Source organism: Oryza sativa, chromosome 8 (assembly GCF_034140825.1).
Source record: "Oryza sativa Japonica Group chromosome 8, ASM3414082v1".
Taxonomy (NCBI): Eukaryota; Viridiplantae; Streptophyta; class Magnoliopsida; order Poales; family Poaceae; genus Oryza; species Oryza sativa.
The window spans coordinates 20,345,450-20,368,580 of NC_089042.1; the positions used below are offsets into that span (position 1 = coordinate 20,345,450).

At 38.7% G+C, this 23,131-nt stretch overlaps 3 protein-coding genes across 5 annotated transcripts; 2 read left to right on the plus strand and 1 right to left on the minus strand.

Annotated features, from left to right (window-relative positions):
* Positions 1–364: 364 nt before the first annotated feature.
* On the plus strand, positions 365–10,332 carry LOC4345597 (uncharacterized). Of its 2 annotated transcripts, none has more exons than NM_001422571.1 (18): positions 365–678; positions 4,221–4,338; positions 4,981–5,162; positions 5,251–5,358; positions 5,463–5,527; positions 5,898–6,003; positions 6,338–6,421; positions 6,880–7,026; positions 7,286–7,414; positions 7,720–7,787; positions 8,386–8,419; positions 8,508–8,592; positions 9,117–9,184; positions 9,261–9,374; positions 9,453–9,488; positions 9,580–9,666; positions 9,774–9,865; positions 9,951–10,332. In NM_001422571.1, exons 1-18 carry the CDS (start codon positions 460–462, stop codon positions 10,051–10,053), a joined length of 1,845 nt encoding a protein of 614 aa, NP_001409500.1. In that variant the 5' UTR covers positions 365–459; the 3' UTR covers positions 10,054–10,332. The 2 variants fall into 2 exon arrangements, with proteins under 2 accessions (NP_001409500.1, XP_015650560.1); XM_015795074.3 differs by having other exon boundaries at positions 367–678; positions 5,251–5,363; positions 5,945–6,003; positions 9,951–10,318.
* Positions 10,333–10,571: 239 nt separating this feature from the next.
* LOC4345598 (Metal tolerance protein 8) lies at positions 10,572–13,485 on the minus strand. The gene has a single exon (NM_001422569.1). It carries the CDS (start codon positions 13,336–13,338, stop codon positions 10,936–10,938), a length of 2,403 nt encoding a protein of 800 aa, NP_001409498.1. The 5' UTR covers positions 13,339–13,485; the 3' UTR covers positions 10,572–10,935.
* A 1,712-nt stretch (positions 13,486–15,197) lies between these two features.
* LOC4345599 (uncharacterized) lies at positions 15,198–18,047 on the plus strand. Of its 2 annotated transcripts, XM_015793048.3 has the most exons (4): positions 15,258–15,585; positions 17,122–17,228; positions 17,452–17,629; positions 17,744–18,047. In XM_015793048.3, the coding sequence occupies exons 3-4, from the start codon at positions 17,459–17,461 to the stop codon at positions 17,816–17,818; spliced, it is 246 nt and encodes an 81-aa protein (XP_015648534.1). In that variant the 5' UTR covers positions 15,258–15,585; positions 17,122–17,228; positions 17,452–17,458; the 3' UTR covers positions 17,819–18,047. The 2 variants fall into 2 exon arrangements, with proteins under 2 accessions (NP_001409499.1, XP_015648534.1); NM_001422570.1 differs by lacking the exon at positions 17,122–17,228 and having other exon boundaries at positions 15,198–15,585.
* The last annotated feature ends 5,084 nt before the right edge of the window (positions 18,048–23,131 follow it).

Below are 23,131 nucleotides of genomic sequence, written 5' to 3' on the forward strand. Positions count from 1 at the left end.
TTCAAAAAAGCCAAATGAAAAAGCTGTTTGTTTGTTTTGGCTTAGACTTTTCGACTTATAAGTTAGCTTATAAGCCTAAACAAAGATGGCCTTAGTTGTAAACTTTTAACTTTTCCAGCACATCAAAATTTTTCTACACACACAAACTTCTAACTTTTCCGTCGCATTGTTCTAATTTCAACCAAAATTTTAATTTTATGGTGGACTAAACACACCCTTTGTACAGTTGGTCCGAACAGATAAGAGTAAGAGACGGCGTCTGTTTTGTGGCTGGCGACGAGGACGACCACGTCGCCGTCGCGCAACCCATCCATCCATCCATCCAAAACTCGCGCTCTCATCCACGCGGGGGGAGGAGAAAAACGCGAGGCGTTTGGCGTGGGAGCGAAGCCCTCTCCCTCTCTCTCTCTCCCGTTGGCGGCTTGCGCGCGCGCTTCCAGCCTCGGAACGCACGAGCTCATGCTCATGCCGCCGCTCCCGGTTGTTCGTCTTCCGCTTCCTCCTTCCGCCGCTCATGCGGCCCCCACGGCGCAGTGGCCGCGAGCTCTCCGCCACCGCGGTGGGGGCGGCATCGAGGCGCGGGGTGATGGCCGCGGGCGAGGGCGGCGTGGGGTAGTGTGCGCCATGGCGGCGGGGGAGGCCGGGCCCGGGCCCGGGCCGGCGCCCTCCAGGACCCAGGTGAGCCAGCGATCGATACTCGCCACTCGCGTTTGCACTTTTTCTTTTTATGGGTTGGGTTGCGCTTGCGCCGCCGTTTGGGAGCGGCGGCGGCGGCGGGGGGTGGAGGTGGGGATCGGAGCGTGTTAATTATAAAGACGATATAGATGAAGAGAGGATTATATACCTCATCACCCGTCTTTCCGGGGCTAGGGGCTTTGCTGTTTATGAGCATTTCAATGGTGCATTTCCATTGTGACATTGTGAAAGAGAGAAAAAGTTGCCAATGCCTGTTTAGAGTCAAATTTTTTTCTCATGCAATATTGTGGATGATTCAAGGCTATTCAGCCTAACGCAACTGACACTCTGTTTTTGTCACCTATAGGGCGTTTCAATGTAATCAGTATCTTCAAATACAACAGCTGCACGTTCTGCTTTTTATTTGTCCATTCATGCAATGTATTTTTAAGTTTTTGTTTTTTTTTTTTGACTGAAAAGTTTTCATGTCTGTGAGGGGATTTTAAAGTTATTTTTTTAGATAATGGAATAGCGGCCTTTGCTCAAACGAGCTACATCCAATTATTACACCAAATCACTCAAAACGAGTGCAACTCAAAGCAAACTTAAAAGAACTCTTCCAAACATAAAGCAAACACAAACTCATAAACGAAATACAATTATTGAATTCTATTTGTGAATCTTTATCCGAAGTTGACAAAAAGCTGCATAATTGTCGTCTCAAGATTACGACATGCAGACTTTAAAAGCTTGTAGCTTTCATCACACTTTTTGTAGTTGTACCTAGGATTGGAACCAATACGTTGCCTTGAAAAGAACCTGCATATAGGACATAGATGGTGATTTGTCAAAAACAATATCATTCCTACTCAACCATAGAGCCCAACATATAGCAGATGCTCCTATAAGAATAAGTTTACTGGTTTTTATCAACCCCTACAAGCCAATTTTCAAAGATATGGGATATATTATGTGGAAGGTATAAACCAGATGACAACAGCTCTCCAAAGAAATTTTGCAAAGTGACACTCCATAAAAAGATGTTGAATAGTCTTATTTTTCATACAGAAACATCTCAAACTACCATTCCAATTTCTCCTAGTTAAGTTGTCCTTTGTCAACACTACCTCTTAAACAGGTACCACATAAAAATCTTAATCTTAAGAGACATCTTAAGTTTCCAGATAATCATATTCTTCACAATGTTACCATTGTTTATTAAAGCTAAGTACATCGAAAGAATGGAGAACTAACCATTTTGATGAAAATTCCATCTAAAAAAAATCACTTTCTTCTTTCAAATGAATATGAACTATTGATGCATATAAATTATGCTAATAAGCCAAATTCTGACCTACTAAAGCTCTTCTAAAAGAAACATTCATTGGGACATAATTCATAACATTTGCAATTGAAGAATTTCTCCTTCAAACTATAGCATATAAAGACGGGTACCTATCTGGCTGTCTTTAAAGGAATAACTACCTATCCATCTATCCTCCCGAAATCTGATTTGTTCACCATTATTCACTATCCAGGAACCCATGTTTAAGATAGTACTCTTAACTTTCATGAGACCCGACCAAAAATGGGAATCCCCTTGTTTCATATCAACTTGAAAAATTGATTGATTATTAAAATATTTCCTTTTCAATAAGTCTTGCCAAACACCTTGCTCATTTATAAGTTTAAATAAACAACCATTTACTCAAAAAACATTTATTTTGAACTTCCAAATTATGAACGCCTAGACCTCCTTGATCTTTGGGTTGACATATTATGTCCCATCTTAAAATTATGAACGCCTAGACCTCCTTGATCTTTGGGTTGACATATTATGTCCCATCTTAAAATTATGAACGCCTAGACCTCCTTGATCTTTGGGTTGACATATTATGTCCCATCTTATAAGTCTATACTTCCTTTTATGATCATCACCTTGCCAAAAGAAATGTGATCTATAATAATCAATTTTTTGAAGAACCCCTTTTGGAATTTCAAAAAAAGATATCATAAACATAACTAAACTTGAAAGCATAGAATTAATCAATACCAATCTCCCTCTTACTACATATGCTTGCCTTTCCAATTACTAAGTTTCTTTTCAATTCTTCGCTCAATTATTTTCCAATCTTTGTTACTAAGTGTTCTAAAATGCATTGGAATGCCAAGATACCTAACAGGAGAAGTACCAAGCTTACAGCCAAAAATATTAGAATATTGTTCTTGACAGTCCTGAGCCTGACCAAAACAAAATAATTCACTTTGTGAAAATTTAATTTCGGGCCAGATAACTTTTCAAAAACAAATAGTATCAATTTCAAATTCTTAGCCTTCTGTAAATCATGCTCCAAGAAAATAATAGTATCATTTGCATATTGAAAAATAGATAAACCATCATCCACCAAATGTGGAACCCCACTAATTTGACGACGTCTCTGGAACAACAGATAACTTCTCCATTGGAGTGTCTTGAGACTGAACTGGCTCCACCATAGAAGTATCCTTGACTAAACCATCATATTCTTCATCCGACACATTCAAACCATTAGACTCTGGCAACAACAAAGTCTGAGTAGTAGGCAAAGAAGTAGCACTCTTCTGACTACACTGGCCAGCAACATTCACCTTATTACCTTTGTCAGAATTAATAAAATCTGATTCCTTACTCAAACCATGCATCTTACTTCCTTCATCATTCTTTTCCTCATCCCTATCACCATCATTTTTCATATCCATGGGTTCAGGCTCATCATGCCCATTTTTAGGCTTCACTTTAAAAGATAGTTCGTACAAATAATCACCAATGCCCACATCAACCACATCAGGAATTAAAGATGGATCTAGCACTAAGACTTGTAACCGAGCTATGTCATATCTTCTAGTAAAATGCATATCAACCATTTTAGTAATACCAGATAGAACCAACAACCCAAATGATTAAGTATTCCCTCAACTCAGAAGGTAACCCTTTACACTGAACCCAAACCTTTGGAATCACATATTTAACCTCATTACCAACCCCTCTTTCCACTATCTGCATTTTAATTTCACCAACCTTAGTGTACACTATACCTCATTCCACCATGCGTTTAGTTCAGCAGCAGAAGGAAAAATAGTGCGAAAAGTATTGTCACCGTTATCTTGAACCTCCCACTTCCATTTACCTGGAATTAACCTTTCCAACTAAGAGATAATAGAATTCACTGACATCTGTCCACCAGTCACTTTGATCAAAGCCACCTTAGGCTCATACTTTATCTTCTGGCTAGCAGAAAGAGGAATATGAAAAATACCCAAACCATCCACTGCATAACCACAAAGTTCAGTTGAAGGTTTATTATTTGATCTAAAGATCGGACAACGAGAACCAACATGGTCCTCACTTTCACAAACCTCACAGTAAAACTTCGAAGAGCATTCCTGCAGTGTGTGCCCCTTTGTATAGCATGTATAACAATAAGGATTCTTACTCAAGCCTTTACTGTCTACCTTTGATTTACCTTTGTTACTGTCAACCTAATGTTGCTAAATCATTTGTTTAGATGATAATGGATAAGATCTCCAGCGGTGAAGAAGTTGGCGGTGCTGGGGGTGCGTACTCATACAACGCATTGAAAAGACTGGATCAAATATGGTCTAGCATATGTGAAGCGCAATCAGGTATGGTCCCTCAATCCTCACTCAACAATTATATAGAATAGGGTAGTCTGCGATTGGAGAAGTGAGTCGTCCTGACCAAATATGTTTTGTTTTGTTGGATACTTAATTCAGTAATTTCGAATCATTGAATTCCGGTAGCTGGTTCCTTATTTGAAACAAGAAAAGTGCTTTTGGAAGTAGGAAATCCACAATTAGAGTATCCTATAATTTAGTTTAGAGGTAGGAGTATCCATTTCATTCTTTCATTTTCGCCAAACATCAACCATGCATTAGTGACAGTCCAATTTTAGCTCACACGCGGTCAGCTTTCTTAGCACATGGAAGTACTTTGCTTCACTAAGCAAACTATTGCAGGTTTTACTCATCCCTCTGTGCTATGCCTAGATAAAATTATTTTCTGTGCAAGCAAGAGATTGAAATGTGCTTTATTTGGTGAGCTCCTAGATTGACATAGTTGACAATGCTGGCCTTTGAAGATTAGCTTTTGATAGTACACATTTCCAGTTTAATAAGACTTGCCAACTGTGTTTGGTGGATGTATTGGGAAATAGCAACTTGGCTACTTGAGGACTGAGGACTTATTGTTTTTTATTACATTCTCGTAGTATTATAGCATTGTGATGGAAATGTATGCATATGCAGATTCCAAAGTCCCTGAAGTTGTTACTCGAGTCCAAGGGCCATTGGTTGATTATGATCTTGGTGATGGCTCAGAGATCTTTGATGTATTAGTGTGTGGTGGCACATTAGGTATATTTGTAGCTACTGCCCTCAGTTATAAAGGCCTTCGGGTTGGAATTATTGAAAGAAACATAATCAAAGGGGTAATTCAGCCACATATGGCTATTCCTGAGTTATCCCAATAGCACTCTACTGAATAATATGAAATGTGTACATATATCTGCTAAACAGAGAGAACAAGAGTGGAACATTTCAAGAAAAGAGCTTATGGAACTTGTAGAAGTTGGCATCCTTTCTGAAGAGGAGATTGAACAGATAATATCAAGTGATTTCAATCCTGTAAGGTCTTTCAGATAAAACTAGCCAGGAGGTATTCTGTTTTATTCTTCATTTTAAAATAGCTCCTGTTGGCTAACTAATTGCATGTTTTTCGTACTTTGCAGACTAGATGTGCATTTGAGAGTAAAGGTGAAATTTGGGTGGAGAACATCCTTAATCTTGGAATTTCGTAAGTTATCACTTGATGCCATATGTAGACCAGCTTTGGCTAGTTGGCACTTGACATTGTGATGGTTGCAAGATTTAAAAAACATACATTACGCTTGATAACCAAATTAATCATGTGCAGGGTAACAGGGCATGTATAGGATGAAAATCGACATTTACTTTGTGTAGTGCAACATGTTCCTTAGTGTTGGACATTGGTAGGGATTAGTCTATTTGTAGTCAGTCTTATATCCATCATCACCTACTTGATGAATTGTTGTAGTGTTCACTCATCTTTTCATAAGATCTATAGAAATGTATGCGATCTGAAGAGCATCGTTTCTATAACTATAACTGTTCTGTGATTCTATTATACATTTCTACCTGTCTAGGCCTGCTAAACTTGTTGAGATCATGAAAGAACGCTTCGTTTCTTCAGGAGGAGCCATATTTGAGGGGAAAAGTTTGTCAAGCATTTCTGTTCATGATGACTTTGCTGTAAGCAAATTATTCTGTCTTCTTGCTACGATAAAAAATGTTTTGAAGTATGTTGCTAATTTTTACAAGTACACAACTGAAACTACAAAGCTTTATTCTATTTCGCATGAAGTTGCCTATGATCAATTGGCTGCATTATCTGCATCTGATTTTGAAAGGATGATCTTTATTTGACCAATAAAATAAGAATAATTCTGTTTTATAAAAGAACTCATCTAGGTTGTTACTAAAGTTCCTTTACTTTGTACCATTATAAGTATTAATGTGCTAATTCATTACTTCCTAGTGCACTTTGCCAAGCAAATAAGTATCAATTTTTACTTGTGTTCCTCAGGTATTAAACTTGAGTGATGGTGGTTCTCTGCCTTGTCGACTTGTTATTGATGCTATGGGTAATTTTTCCCCAATTGTGCGACAGGTATTCCTGATTTTTAATCAAAATGACTGCATCAAGATGAAAATTTCTTACATAAGTTACTGCTGTCTGACAAACAAGGCTCCTCAATTATTTCTGTCTCTCCAATCTATGTTCTAGCAAGTTCGTACCAAAAAGCTTCATTTCCATGTACGGCCCTTGTGTTTCATGTGTGCAATTGTAATATGTAAGAGCATGTGCGTAGTTGTAATCAGTAAGAGCTCTATGTCCAAACTACTATGAACTGAAAACATCCATCTTATTTTGCCCAAACTATTCCATGCTTTAAGGATAATGGGGTACTGAATTGTAACTTTAATATTATAATGCATATTACTTATTAGATCGTTGAACACCATGCTTATCTGTCACTTGGCATCCTTAGTGCACATAGTCACGTACAGTTGCTGACCCTTCCAGATTTCACATTTTAAAATACAACTCTTCTGTCCTTATCCAAGATCCGGTCAGGCAGAAAACCAGATGGAGTATGCCTTGTTGTTGGTACTTGTGCTCGTGGATTTGACAGAAATACAACAAGTGACATTATTTTCAGTAGCTCATCCATAAAGAGAGCAGGAAATTCAGGAGTACAACTGTTCTGGGAGGTAATTGATTTTCTCCCAGCATTTTGACACAAAGTTAATGCTTCGAGATGAACTGAAAAAAAAATTCAAAATTTTAAAAGCACTTATCTCAACATAATTTCATTAGAACAAAATGCTTCTGGCACTGCTAACCTCTTTTTTTAAAATTTCTTTTAACTGTTATCCTCATTTGCAAAATCAGCTTTCTATCTATTGCATGAATAATTTCATTTTTCATGTTTTGATTTGTTTAATAGTCTATTCTCACTAATTATGTTAGGGTTTTCCTGCTGGTTCTGGTCCCACGGATCGCACTACATACATGTTCACCTATGTTGATCCACATTCTGGGGGCCCAAAGCTAGAAGAACTTTTGGAGACGTTCTGGGATCTTATGCCTGCTTACGAGGTAAACAAATGCGATCCTATGTGACAGTTGTAAAAAATACAATGTGTTATCGTGTACAACTGTACATTTACACCATGGTCGATAAATTGTACAGAAAAGAGAACTCAACTCATGTGTTTATGGAAGTTCTTTTGTTTCAAGTTAGTGAACTACTTGGTTGTGTACTGTAAAATAACGTTGATAATCTATGCACCATTGAATTAAGAGCTGAAAAATATATATTGGCATATTCTGAACTTTTGATATGTAGAGATACTTGGATAACTATGCTTTGTTCTTAATTCTTATTTTTGTGCTCATTGTAGGATGTGGTTCTTGAAAACCTGGATATAATGAGAGTCATATTTGGAATTTTCCCAACCTATCGGAATAGGTAACAGAAATTTATATTTATCATTCCCCTCATGGTTATTAGATGATAATAAAATACAAATGAACCCAACTATAAATGAATGATCTGCTGCAACTACCATTTGATGGCAGATTGTTGGCACATAATATTTTTTTTTTCGCCGGGCCGGCGAATAGCCGGCCGATGTATATTAAGAGAAAGAACAGGAATGTATAATGTTGCGTGGTGCGTCAAAGCACCACCATTACCGACACAATTTTTTCCTTCACTATAATATTTGTTCCTTCACTATTTTACCAGGGTTATTTATATGCTGAAAATAATGACCCTTTGTGTTCTCTCTTAGTCATGCAAATTGCTCTACTGTAGATGCTCCTTACAGATGCTCACTTGAAACTTAAAAGAGTTAAGAGAGTTCATTTTGAGTCTAATCTTCACACATGGACATAAGAAAAGGTGGTAAACCGTCATATTTAGCAGTTGATGTTTTGTCTGCTTTACGCATATCTAGTGTTAGTACACTCTGCACGCTGTGTATTCATGTCTTGGTTATGGTCTCTTAGCAGTTTTTTTGTTTATAAGTTTGTATGCTAACTTTGGCTCATATGATTCATTTCAGCCCCTTGCCAGCTGCATTTGACCGTGTCTTGCAGGCATGCCATTTCTCTGCTTCGGAAGCCTGTTGGCTGTACCCATTTCTCCCCCTTAACTAGTAACGCCCTTCACTGCTTTGCACTTCAGGTTGGTGATGCTAGTGGAATCCAGTCACCTGTTTCTTTTGGAGGTTTTGGAAGCTTGACAAGGCATCTTGGTCGTTTGTCAAATGGTACGACTGTACGATCGATATTTTTTTTCCTTAACAACAAGAGTGCATGATCATAAAATGGTAACATGCATGCTCTAATATGAACAAAACTGAGTCCACAGAAGCAAGAAAAATAAGTCATGCTACTGATCCCCCCGTCTCAAAATATAATAACTTTTAGCCTTTAGAATTTTTGTCTAAAATATAATAACTTCTTCACCAACATTCTCTTCTTAACCAATCACAAGCCTCCACCATTCAATTTCTCCACCTATCTGTATTTCTCAATCAATCACAACCTACCACCATTTAACTTCACCTACTTTCTTAATAACTGTGTCAAACTCTAAAAATTCTTATATTATAGGACAGAGTTAGTAATTGTCATGGATAGACACCCTATTCCTCAAAAAACGATTTTAAGGGGTCACATCATAGCTATGATGTTATGCTATGTTGAATCAGCAATGAAATTTCTGCACACTGTAACTTTTTCTTTCCTTTGAGATACTTATTATCTCTCTCTATGCCCTTCGGCGCTAAAGGTATATATGAAGCAGTTTCAGGAGATCTTCTGGATGCACGTAGTTTGCAGCTGCTGAACCCTTATATGGTTAGGGTACTTATAATTTATTATAGCCCTTCATGTGTAATTTGAAGCAGAAACTTATTTTGTTTTCATTTTGCAGCCAAATTTAAGTGCATCATGGTTGTTCCAAAGAGCAATGTCAGCAAGGCCGCAGATCGATGTTTCCCCAACTTTTATCAATGAGCTTCTCTTTGCTAATTTTGAGTCGATGCAGGTAACCTCAGTTATTTATGAGATATACCATCATTTCAGATTTTTTTTTATCTGATTAGTTATTTCATACAATGGCCAGAAACTTGGGGATTCAGTACTTCGGCCATTTCTCCAGGTTGATACTAGACTATTGTTCTAAACCACTGTGATTCCCTGCAAAGTGAAAATCTCAGCTTCCGATATTTACTTGAATTGTGTATTTGTAGGATGTAATACAATTTGGACCTCTGGTTAAAACTCTGGGTCTAGTAATGATCACTCGACCACAGATTTTGCCTTCCATTTTTAAGCAGGTAGACTCTTAAAAAACATTCAAGTTATTTTTCTAACTTTGATTTTCAGAAACTTCAGATAAGCTATGCTGGTCAATGGATTTTATCTCCATCTCTTCTTGCTTTAGGCTGGACCTGGAGTCATTCTTAACTGGTCAGGCCATTTTGTGATGCTTGGTTACTATACATTCCTTTCCACCTTTATAGACCCAATCCTCAGGTATAATTGTTGTCATCTATCTCTAACATCGTTATCATATACACAACATATCCATATGTTGATGCTGTTTTCATAACTTTTGAAGGCCTTGGGTTGAATCCTTGCCATTGAGGAACAAATATCAATGGAAACGATATCTCGAAGCATGGAAGTATGGAGCTGGCTTAGATTATCGCCAAGGGGAATAATCAGCTTCTTTTGGAATTAGTCTATATTTCATTGAGAAAGAAATACATACAGATAAAGGAACATATATACCTTTTCTATTAGGTCAAATCACTGTACAGTGTAGATACAAAGAAAATTTCTTTCTTTTTTCAGACCAAGACAGTGAATAACATGTTAGTTATTGAGAACAAGTAATATGCGGTTCACTTGTAAGTACATATTATTAACTGAAGTGAATATGTAATGTCTACATTTTCAAACATTGCAGAACTGAGCTTTATGGAATTCCTGGTGTCGATTGAAAACAAATGTTTGGGTTGCAAGCAAACAGTAAAAAATAAACTCTTATTCTCAAAACAATTGACACTTGCCGGTACAGGAGATTATGCGATTTGTTCATTATCAGATGGCCACACCCCTCACAAATAGCAATAAACATGCAGCTCCAAGAGTTATGAAATTCTCTCTGCCTGACAAGTATGAATAATGTCATGAAATCCAAGAGTTATCAATAGTTGCAGCAAGGGTTACCCTCAGTTTCTAACAGAATAGTATTAACCATCAGGTATATAAATGGACCAGTGTCAGATTTAGGACTTACAAACAAAATTCGATGCAAATTACATTATCCGGATTCTGATTTTGTCAGTGCACCGAAAATCATCTATTCATTTGAACTCAAAATTGCTCAACTATAAGTACACAGCACACAGAACATGTAACTCCAAAATCAATACCTGCAGATTTGTGTTTGAAATTTGACTTCCTTTTCGTGATACATTAAAAAAAATGGCTCCTGCGTTGACAACAGGAGCCATAAATATGTTTTACCTATGCCAAATCCTAAAACCATAAACATGTTCTCTATGCCAAACTCTATCACATTTATCAACAAGTGGATGCTATCTCTTGACACATTCGATCTGGATAGTCAGATCTTGAATCCCAGCCTCATGAAATATATCTGAAGCTTTTTCTCTTATAGAAGACTTGTCAGCTTCTGTTGTGATATGAAGGTGAAAAGTGCCTACAATATCTGTATTTGTTAAGTTCCAGACATGAAAATTATGGACTCCAATGACACCCTTAATCTTCATAACATCATCCAAAGCTTCCTTTATGTCCTTCTCGAGGCTCCTTGGAACTCTTTGCAACAAAATTTCAGCAGAATTCCTCAACAGGGGAAGGACAGAAGAAACAATCATTATTGAAATAAATACTGAGCATATGGGATCTGCTATAAGCCATCCCTTGTACTTGATTAGTAAGGTTGATATCACAACACCAACGCTTCCCATTGTGTCAGCTAGCACATGCAAGAAGATTCCTTCCATGTTATGGTCAATGTGATGTCTATTTCTCGACTTATTATGGTTTTCTGATGACTGTAATCCTCCATTGCAAGAGTGAGCTTCTGAACAATGAGTATGTATACTGTTCAGGGGAATCTCAAGGATTGCTGGATCACTGCTGATATTGCTAATATCTTGATGAGCATGATCTCCACTTTGTTGGTGATGTTCTGAATGGTCATGATGATGATGATGATGATGATCGTGGCCATGGCAGTGACTATGATTCTCCTTGCAGGAGTTCTCCGTTAGGCTGTTGTGATGGCTCTCCTCATTGCTACTATCATGGTGGTGATCATGGTGATGGCTCTTATTTGCATCTCCATGATGCTCACAACATGCCCCATTGTGATTTACACCCTGAAGGGCATGATCATGATTGTGATGATCCTCATGCCCATGAACATGAGAATGGGAGTGCGAGTGGGAATGTGAATGGGAGTGCGAGTGAGAATGGGAGTGAGAACAGCTACCGCCGTGTGCATGGTGGTGCTCCTCATGAAAGAAAACCAGTCCAATGACATTAACAACAAGCCCACCTATTGAAACTGTTAACAGACTACTGGTTGATATCTCACGAGGTTCAAGAATCCTCTCAAAGGACTCCAACACAATCAGCGCTCCAACAAGAACCAAGAACACTGCATTGACATACCCAGACAGCACCTCGAACCTGCCCCTTCCATAGTTGTACAATCCATTTGCAGGCAACCTTGCGATGTAGGACGCATAAAGTCCAATTGCCAATGCGGCACAATCAAACAGCATATGGCAAGCGTCGGAGATCAACCCAAGGCTATCACTCATGAACCCGCTGGTAAACTCCACAAACATGTATGCCGTGTTGATCAGCAGAAATGCCGCAATCTTCCTCGACTTCCGTTCGTTCAGGATATGCCGGACTGGCCCCATGATTGCCTCGTACACAGATTCCGACACATCCGCGCTCCCCAGCTCCACATACCCTGATGCAGCCAGCTCCCGACTGGCGATCCACAACAACAATCCGCAAATCAAGAAGCCCGGTAAGGACAGCTTCGGGTAGTACAACAGCTCCAGCACAAGAGTGCACAAGAAAGTCATTGCGAAATCCACGCTTGGCCTGCTGCTACTGCCGTCGTAATCTGGCCGGCGTCCCAAGACCATGCCGAAGACGGCGGCATTGAGGAGCAGCCACCAGAGCTGGCTGATCGGCAGCACAGCTCCACCGTCACCATCACCATCGCCGGCGTCACTGCCACCAACGAAGAAGAGGCCAAGAACCGCAGGCACCGAGAGGAACGCCGCGGCGAGGGCAAATACCGCGGCACGGGCATGGCGGCCGCGGGTGACATGGCGCACGGAGGGTGTTTGATCGGCGGACGAGACGAGGCCGGAGGCGAAGGGGAGGAGAACGAGGAGGTGGGAGGTGGAAGAAGAAGAAGACGAAGGGGAGGCGAAGAAGAATAGCGCGAAGGAGGCGACGGCGACGGAGACGACGCGGCGGCGGGAAGGGCGGCGGAGCGCGCGGGCGAGGAGGGCCCCCGCGGATTCCGCGAGGACGAGTGTGCCGGGGGAGGCGAGGAGGCGGAGGGAGGCGAAGCGGAGGAGGAGGGTGACGGCGAGGAGCGCCGCGGGGCGGAGGAGGTGCGTGACGGCCGGGAAGGGGTGGTGCGCCGCCGCGGCGGCGGAGAAGGGGGGGAGGAGGAGGGAGACGGCGGCGGAGAGGAGGGCGAGGAGAGGGGGCAGGGAGGGGAAGGAGGAGGCGGGCGCGCGGGCGGCGGGGGCGAGGAGGAAGAGGGAGTGGAGGGCGAGGAGGCGGAGCAGCGCGGCGGCGTAGGGGGAGGAGGAGGGGTGGTGGAGGCGGGTCTTGGACGGGGTGGGGAGCGGGGTGGTGGGGAAGCGGAAGGAAGGGTGCGGGGAGAGACGCGGCGGCACGGCCAGCCGGAGGTGCGGCGCGTGGCGGCCGGCCATCGGCGGCGGCGGAGGATCCGAGGGGGGCCGGAAGGGGGACAGGGGGTGGGTGAGGAGGAGAAGCTCTGGTGTGGACTGGTCAGTCTCAGTCGGCCGCCGCCGGGGTTTGGGTCGGTGACGACGCGAGGCGCGTTGAGGAAGCAAAGGCAAAACTCTGATTATTGCGAATGAATTCTCAATAAATAAATAAACTTATTTCTAGGATAGTAAAATTAAGGACTAAAAACATAGTATCTCTTCTCTTCTCTATCTCTAGTCTCTGTCTCTATAATTATAAAAATTGAAGATATTTTTGCCGGTATTTTGGTACATCGGCGGTGTTTGAGTCAGTTCTTAAGTTCATTCGTTTTTAGTAATATATCCATGTTTGAGTCGGTTTTTAAGTTTGTTCGTTTTAAAAAGTACAGAATGAGTCGTATAAGAAATCTTCTTAAAAAAAACTCGCATGCACATTGAGACGATCAGACTCCTAATTACAACTCATGATTATGTAAAAGAAAAAAATCCAAGCGAATTCCTAAAATGAATTTCACCTTAACTAAACCACATAAGAACAATAAGATTAAAATAGTCTTTACCCGTTGCAACGCATGGGCATCTTTTTTATAGTATTATAAAATTTGAAGGTGTTTTTGTTAGTACTTTGGTACACCATCCGTGTATGAGTCGATTTTTAAGTTTTTTCGTTTTTGGAAATACATATTTGTATTTGAATAAGTTTTTAAGTTCGTTCGCTTTTGGAAATAAAAGGGAGTCGTATACGATTTCTCTTTTAAAAAACTTGGATGTTAACTTGAGACGATCAGACCCCTAACTACAACGCATAATTTTTGAAAGAATATATATCCAAGCAAATTCCCATGGTGAATTTCACCTTCACTAAACCGTATAACAATAAAATCATTCATTTTTTCTAGTATTACATTAAATTTTGATATGAAAAAGCCATATTAAGTTTTAAATGTAAGTTTGAGAACACATAGAACCATCTAAAGATCTACTCCCTCCGTCCTAAAATATAACAACTTACATCACTTAGGATTTGTCTCAAAATATAACTTCTCCACTAACATTCCTTTCCTAATTAATCACAACCCTCCACCATTCAATTTTCCCGCTTACCTCCACTTCTCAACCAATAACAACACATTCCTATTTAATTTTACCTATTTTCATAATAACCGTGTTTAACTCTAAAACTCTCTATATTATGGGACGGAGGGAGTACTCTCTCCATCCCAAAATTTTGCTATGGATAGACAGTCTGTCCAGATTTGTAATATGAGGAAATGTCTCATCCAGTTTTAGATTTTTTATATTTTGGGACAAATGGAGTAGTAAAACTTGAAAGCGTTTAGTACCTTATGAACCTATAAATCGGGCTATTGATGTCAATAGTTGGAGCACATAATTATTTTATCAATAATCTCCAAACATCAATAATGTGATGTTTTATACCCCTGATTTATATTATAAATTATTTTGACTTTTTTAAATCAAGTAAGTTCACGTTCGATAAGTTTATACTACAATACCAAATAAATTTCATTAACATTAAATATATTTTGTTAATATGTTTATAGTATATTGAAAATATTTATATATTTTCTATGAACTTGGTCTAAATTTAAAAGTTTGACTATAAAAAATATTCAAAAAAAATTGTAATACGAAACATAGGTAGTAATTGTTAAGGCAAGTCTATGGATTTAATAACCTATTATTAAAATATCAATTTTAGAAACAAACGAATATAAGTTCCTCTCGTAGTTCATTGCATTTGTAAAATAGGTTTAGAAAAGATGTACTCTATTTAAAAAATTTATTTATAAAATAAGTCATGCGAAAGGAAAGTAATCCTTCGTAAAAATAAAAAAAATAATCTAAGATAGGAGGGATGTGATCCTGAGACCTTCTTCAGATTCATTGTAGCAGGAGAGTTCTTGGTTGGCTTTTCCTCGACGGAGGGAGTAGATGCAAACATCGGCACAAGCCGTCACGCAGATTGCATCAGATCTCAGAAGGCGCCGACGATTCTAGGGTTTTTCCCGCGCCGTCGCGGGTCTCCTCCCCGTCTCATCCTCCGGCCTCCTCCGCCAGTTGCCGTCCTGATCCACGCCGCCGGCCTCCTCCGCCCTCGCCGCATTCTGGGACGAGGAGTCCTCCTCCCCCTGACGCCTAGTATCCCGCCGCCGGCAGCCGCCCTGCTCCTCTCGCCAGATCCCGGCCTCCTCCCCTGCAGCAAAGGTATTCCCATTTTTCTCTTTTTTTTTTCTGTGACTCATATGCCTTTTTGATTACATGACTGGTTATGCATGACTGGTTATGAATATTGTTGCTTAAAGCAATTACAGTGTTTGTCTTTTTTTTTTTCTGTTGCTCCATTAGAGAGTTTACCTGTATGAATGAATCGTGTATGTTTATTGTGTGCTACTGGTACAAATGCTCCTGTGTGATTACTGGTACAAAAGCCAATTTAGATATACTCAGTTTCAGTTGATTTGCGATATTAGTATTACGCAATGCAAAATGTGTTGAGTGGTATGATGACAAACCTTTGATAGTTTCTGAATTGTTTGTGGAAGTGAGGGCAGGAAGTCATAACCACAGCAATATTGAGGATTAACAAACCAACATATACTTCAAAAGGAGCATTGTTATTAGAACATTACAAGATTGCACATGAGGCTTCTTAGGGATGATCAAGTAGGGCATGCCCTTTTTATGGACCATGTAGTATTATAGCACACCTGATGTGTAAATCTCCCCCTTGCTACCGAGGAACTACCAAAAATGAAAATCAAATGATCTTAGGCTGCCGTACGTGTTGGTTACATTGATCTTAGCCTTGGATCATGGATCTTTGCTCGATGCACCTGAACCACCAAATGGTCTTAGCCTGCCCTTTGCGTTGGTTGTGTTGATCTTATCCACAGACCATGGGTTGCTCCTCGATGCATCTGAACTGCCAAATGATCTTAGCCTGCTGTTCGTGTTGATCTCTTGATCTTAGCCTTGGACCACGGGTTGCTGCTTGATGCATCTTAAACCGCCAAAATGATCTTAGCCTGCTTTTTGATCAATTATTTCTTGTCATTAAGGAATTGTTGTCCTATCTTGTACTGAGGCAGTTTTCTGTTTCCTGTAACCTGTTCGATCAGTTGCTTGTAAGAACTTAATTAGTTTCGATTTCCAAGAAGTCATACAATGCGATGCTTACATGCTATTGTTTTGCTTTGAAGTGAAAAAAGGAGCCCCCAGGTGATAAACTCTGGAAAATTAATTGGGATTAGCACCACACTTTGCTGCCATTGACTTTTTTCTGCTATTTATACATTGATTGACCAGAAAAATGTGAATGTATATTTAAATGGTCTGTTTAGATTAACACCATTAGATAAATCACATGGTATTCCCAAAAAATAAACTTATGTTCTGTTGCTACTTGTAGTTTATGAATGTTTCAGACCACTTGTAATTAACGATGGAATTTTCTAGTAATGTTTGAAAACAGTGTCAGTGGAAATCCAATTTGTGGAAACCAAAGTAATTGAAAAAGAAGCTGGAGTTGTTAGGATGAACTCTGAAAATACAAGTGAATTTCCTTTTTATGGTAGACACTATCCTTTTTGTAGGTGTATTTTAGAATTGTCCTGTGAAGATGTTTAACTTAGATTGTATATGGCATGCTAATTGGATAACCCAATCGACCTATTGGGTTCGTATGGAGATAGACTTAGATCAAATGGTGTGAGATCGAATAATTTTATTGGGTTCTTGCAGATGGTTTTAAAGGGGAACTAAGATTTTGTTCCTGTAGTACCAATCATATTGCCCTGATGCTATGATTGTACGGTTGAAACCAGCACTTCCCCCTGATAACATTTATGGTATGCAGTATGCTGTTTCTTTTCAAGATTTTTCTTTGCAATTCACAGATGTAGTAGGCGAAATATACAATTGCTATTATATTTAGTAAAATGCTACTCGACACCAACGGCAAATATATCTTCCATTTTCTATTATTTTCCTTGGTAAATTGTTTGTCTGCTCATTTATTATTGCTCTTGAGGTTCCTTCTTACTATTGTTATCAATCACATATGATGTGAAGTGCTAGAATGGGTCGGAAGGCTGGTGCGCTGTACATAAACCCAAAGAAGTTTGGTGGTGGCGCTAAACCCTGCATGATTGAGATGGTGTCCTTCCTCAACTGCTTAGCTTTGAACAAGCAGAATGATGACAAGTGTGTCAGGCAGAAGGATCTCTTGGTTGCTTGTACTCAGGCTCAGGTCATGATCCAGATTGCTATTTGATTTTCTTTTTTCATCTCTTGGAATTCTTTACTCAAACCATTAAGCTAGTCTTCTTCCGAATTCTGATGCTTGTTCGTGACTTCATCACAGAAAGGGAGGCCAAAGAATGCAACGAAGACCATCAATTACCATCTTCAGCGGCTTGCGCGAGACAAGGGCTTGTAGCTTCCCAACCATACGGAATCATTTCTTCATCATGTCTATTGCCTTGTCCAGTCTGCAAGACTCAAGGCGTTATTTTCTTCCAAGTAGCCTTGACGAAATGAGTAGTAGGGAAATGGCTAGCATAGAAATAATTTTTACATGCCAGACTGGGAATATCAGGACAATATCAATATGATTGTCTTATTAAATTGTTATTATTTATAAGGCGGTATACCTCCATTTTGGTTGATGTGTTTGACTGCTGCATCATTTGCATCTCTGCCTATAAATTCTGCAGTTCTAACCCACTTCTGGTCCTAGACTTCTGGTTATGTGTTGAGTTTCAGCTTGTAAACTGGATAATTCTATTTCTATTGCATTGGCGCACCTTGTTTCCTGCTACTCCATCTGCAATACTAGATATTTTAATGCTATTCTAACAATAGCAAGCATACCTGCATACCAACCATCATGCTATTGCCGTAACTTGAATGCAGCTCCGTTTGACTATAGTAATTTGGTTTTGGGCAATTAATCTACCAACTTTTTTGATTAAAAAAAGGTTAAGGGTATGGCCGCGCTTTTTCCCCTTTACACATTATGGATCGTTAAGTGTAGGGCTGTCAACGAGCCGAGCTCGTCTGCCCAAGCTCGAGCTCGACACAAGCTCGAGCTGAGTCTATTGCACCTTCGAGCTTTTAGGCAAGCTCGGCTACCGAGCTCGGCCATAAGTAGTATAATATATATTTTAATGATAATCTTTTGATAAGTATAATTATTTTCTAGTTAATCACACTAATAAAAGAGTAGAAAATGATTAAAATAATTATATTGGGCTAACACATGCTAATTTATTGTGTCAATAGATACTAATATATATATTTATCTATTAGTTTATTATATTAATAAGATGAACATGCAAATACACAGTCAAGCTCGGTAAAGCTCGAGCTCGGCTCGGTAAAGCTCGCGAGCTTTTACTCAGGCATGGGTTCGGCTCGTTTGGAGCTCGAGCCGAGCTCGAATCGAGCCTAGAACGAGCCAAGCTTGAGCTGCTCGCGAGCCTCGAGCTTTTTTGATCGCCCTAGTTAAGGGTATGTTTCAAGCTTGTGATTTTTACAAAAGTTTTTTTTATACATAAGTTTCTTAGAATACATTTTTAAACAACCTTTTAACTTTGTAATAGTTAATTTATTCATTTGAAGTCTTGAATATAATCATAGAATTATATATCTCATTTGTACTCTTGAATATTATTATTTGTACTCTTGAATATTATCATAGAATCATATAATCTATCATCCACTCGCAACAAAATAACTGCCGCTCTCCATCCAACAAGCTCTCCTTTCAACAATATAAGCATTTGAATTTTATCCAAGAATATAAATATTTCTACAATACTACTTGTTTCATCGATCACCTCTTAATCAATTTTTTCCATCTTATCCCTAATGACTCTCTCATCCCAATTCATCCTTATTTAGGGAGGGGTATTGAAGTATTTTCTCCTCAACCTTAACAACCTATAAATGCTTACCTTGTTACTATCCCAAAATCAATAGGAGTCTTTCCTTCAAAAAAAAAATCAATAAGAGTTTGCTGCTATTCCCGTTTCTTGTCTCTTCTCTGCATGGCTTCCAACTAATCATCATATGCTTGCAATATAATCATCATATATACAGTTTTTTCTAAGTTTTGTAGTCTATGAGTTTGACCACAAATACATTACTCCCTCAATCCTAAAATATAAGACAACTAAAATTATTACCGCCTCCTTGTTTGGATCACTCCAATAAGATTATAAATCTTGAGAGTGGAAAGATTATAAATCTTGAGAGTGGAGGATTAAAAAGACAAATTTAAGGGAGGAGAGGTAATAGTTAATTACATGCATGCACGCTTTGTATTATGAAATATTGATAAAAAATAGTTACATCTTATATTCTGAAATGTAGAGTACTTTGTTTTCCAATTTTTAGCCCATTCTTGATGTTATGTGTCGATAAATTAAATTGTTGAACGGTTTGGCAACTTTATGCATTGAGAAAAAATATTAGATGTTTTTTGAAAATAAATTGCTATATGAGATTGATATTGATGCTATCATCATCGCATCTAGAAATGTCCAAGAAATTATTTTATGGTAATGTTTGTGAAGTTGTTCATATAAGTATTGCTTTTCGATGCACATTAAATGTTTATCAACATTTAGAAATATACGTATATATTGATTATTATTAGATATAAAATTAAGGGCCCATATTGTTAGTTTTGTCATGGGCTACCAAAATCTCAGGACATGTCCTTGAAGTATATAGTTTTTCCAGCTCACCTTTGTACAATCTTCTTTTCTTATCTTCTTTGTTGTAAATGTAAGCCGTTATAGCACTTAGTCACTTGTCGCTTATCTTTTTTTTTTGTCAAATGCCTTTGTTAATTAAATTCTACCACTCACACGAGACATCATTTCTAAAATTAACAATAGTAAATTCCGAAAACTACATATAATTTGATTGAGCTATCATAAAACTATTTTATAGATTTGCTGTGGTATATCACAAAACTAATTTAACATTGAGCTTACTTTGAAACTATAAATTTAAGATATAGCATAACAAGAGCACACATTTAGTGTAAGTTTTATTACAAAACTACAACAATTAATTATAACTCGAGCTGAACACTAGAGGTCTAAACTCTATAGATTTATGGTAACTTTGTCAGTAAATCTGTATTTGTGTAATACTTCACCTTAAAAAATATAGTTTCATCATAAATTTTATGCTAAATATATACTTGTGCAATATGATGCCTTTTATCAATTTTACAGATTTACTCTATTAAATATGTACGTAAGAGAACATATGAAACCCTTCTAATATCACTTTTAGTGTATATGAGAATGATTTGACATCATTTTGAGGAGTTTTGGTTTGGTTATTGTTCTTTCATGGTGCCATGTTGCAAAATTATGATTTGCACGGGTTATAGTACATATGAAAAGCGGTTACCCACTTGAACAATTGGCTTTCTTTTCGCTATTTGATGAGTCTATCCCTCCCCACCCCTCAATCTGTTCGTCCCGTGCAGGCTATCCTAATTGGTCTTGCTGCTTAGCCATCCTATCCACACCTTCATAATAGATAGGCTTATATGCTGGTCACCGTGTTTGTGTGGTTACCCACATGCTTATCTGGTGCAATCGTCCGATCTTTCCCACTTCTGACCACTCTTGCCCGTGTTGCCAATCTTTCCAAAATTTTTGTTGCCAATCTTCTAAAGTTCATGTATTGGCTCAACTTCATTTTAGGTGGAAGGGTTTCTTGGAGATTTTCTTCATGGCTTGATGGCACATTTGGAAACAGTGTATTGGAAAGAATTTTCAGAATTTTGATCTTTGATGCCTTCCTTCAGACATAAGATTCTCCTACATATCTGTAGGATGAATAACCCCCCTACGACAAATTGTTGTTGATTGGTTACAACTTTTATAGTTCTTTGATCTTTATTTTTGCCTTTTATGTACGTATCTCTGTCAAACTGTTTGGTTACTTTAGTTATAAAAATCACACTGTTAGGCAAGGCCTTGCAATTTTCCAAAAAAAAAAAAAATCTAAAGTTCATGCTTTAATATACTTAGAATCAACTAGATTTATTTTATGAAAAACACATAATTAGGTTTGTCACTGAACAAGTGGTTTCATAATGTTACAAGCTTAATTATTATTATGAAAAATAATAGTTAAAGTCACACCCATGAAAAGTCAAAAATATCCTAAGATTTTGTATATGGTACCGTGATCAAATAGCTTAATATGTACCAATTAATGGAGATTTGGGATATGGTACTGTGATCAAATTGCCTAATACACATATGGAGCGAGTAATGATTAGTTGCAACTACTCTAGACACTGTTCGTTTATGACTAAGATATGGATTTTACCCCAGTATCTGTTAGAATGATTTTTTAAATTGATAAATGATGTATTTCATGTTAAAACTTTCTATATAGAAACGCTTTAAAATATCAGACGGATTTTTTTCAAGTTAAATAATTAAAACTTAATTAACCATGTGATAATAGTTTTCTCGTTTTATATACCCGAAGTTAATGTTCATCATCACCTGTTCAATCCTATGGCTCGTATATTTTTGTGCTCGCCCTTACCGTAACCTTTTCCTTTTGTCATATAATCTTGACCTATAATCTATATATGTACATCCAGTATATTTAAATACAAAATAATTAACCCCCTAAGAAATAGAAAATAATAATGAGAGCTTAAAGTACATGATTTGATATATGTTTGGTTGTCTGGTCTCGCCAGAGCTACCTAGCGAAGAATCCAAGTTGATTATTTTTTTTAGAATTACGCAGTATAACGCAGACACTCACAACGCACGCGCACTCACCCTTATGAGCATCTTCGAAGACTGGACCGGCAAATCCTGGAGAGATGACACTCACAACGCACGCGCACTCATCCCTATGAACACACGCACGCAAACCCTACCCCTATGAGCATCTTCGAAGACTGGGCCGGCAAATCCTGGAGAGATGGAGAGATTGACGAAGTCACCACAGGTGCCTCGCTATCGACGGGTACGTCTGACGAAGTCACCACAGGTGCCTCGCTGTCGACGGGTACGTCGCCTACCACTGAAAGCACAACGCCGTTAAATCCTGGAAAATTCGCTCCCATAGGGAGTCGAACCAAGGATCTCAGGTGCTACTGAGGCTCTTGTAACCACCAGGCTACAGACCCTTTCGCAATCCAAGTTGATTATTAATTTATTATCCATATGCATGTTACCACATATAGATAGGTCAGCTCAACTGGCCTTAATTAACACGGCTGGAGAAAGGGGCTTTACCCACGGTTGGTAACCCCCTATAGTCTCTGTTATCCAACCGGGACCACGAATCTGGGACTAAAGATAAAATAACTGGGATTAAAAATCCATTTTTAAGTCCTGTAGCCAGGCCAGACCAGTTTCTTTTTTGGTTTTATTTCATTGTTTTTAACTTTGAATATTGATTTCACTACATCCCCAAATCGATCAAAATCATCCCTAAATCGATCATCACAGAACAAAAGATTCCCAAATCGATCATTTCCAAATCCCCAAATCGATCATCTCCTAATACATTACAAATTCTCAAAAAAATTACATCACAAATTCTAAAAGTACATCACAAATACATCACATATTCACATCACACATAAATCAAATACATCACAAATTCATCTCAAATCCAAAAAAACAAATCTTCCTTCGGCAGCTGCCGCTGCTTCACCCGCCGCCTCTCCAGCCTGGCCGCCGACGCC

Coding starts and splice junctions, on each gene's coding strand:
- LOC4345597 (NM_001422571.1), top strand. CDS start 460: ATGCTCATGCCGCCGCTCCCGGTTGTTCGTCTTCCGCTTCCTCCTTCC. Junction 679..4,220: donor CGGCGCCCTCCAGGACCCAG/GTGAGCCAGCGA, acceptor TCATTTGTTTAG/ATGATAATGGATAAGATCTC. Junction 9,185..9,260: donor AGCTGCTGAACCCTTATATG/GTTAGGGTACTT, acceptor TTCATTTTGCAG/CCAAATTTAAGTGCATCATG.
- LOC4345598 (NM_001422569.1), bottom strand. CDS start 13,338: ATGGCCGGCCGCCACGCGCCGCACCTCCGGCTGGCCGTGCCGCCGCGT.
- LOC4345599 (NM_001422570.1), top strand. CDS start 17,459: ATGGGTCGGAAGGCTGGTGCGCTGTACATAAACCCAAAGAAGTTTGGT. Junction 17,630..17,743: donor TTGCTTGTACTCAGGCTCAG/GTCATGATCCAG, acceptor ACTTCATCACAG/AAAGGGAGGCCAAAGAATGC.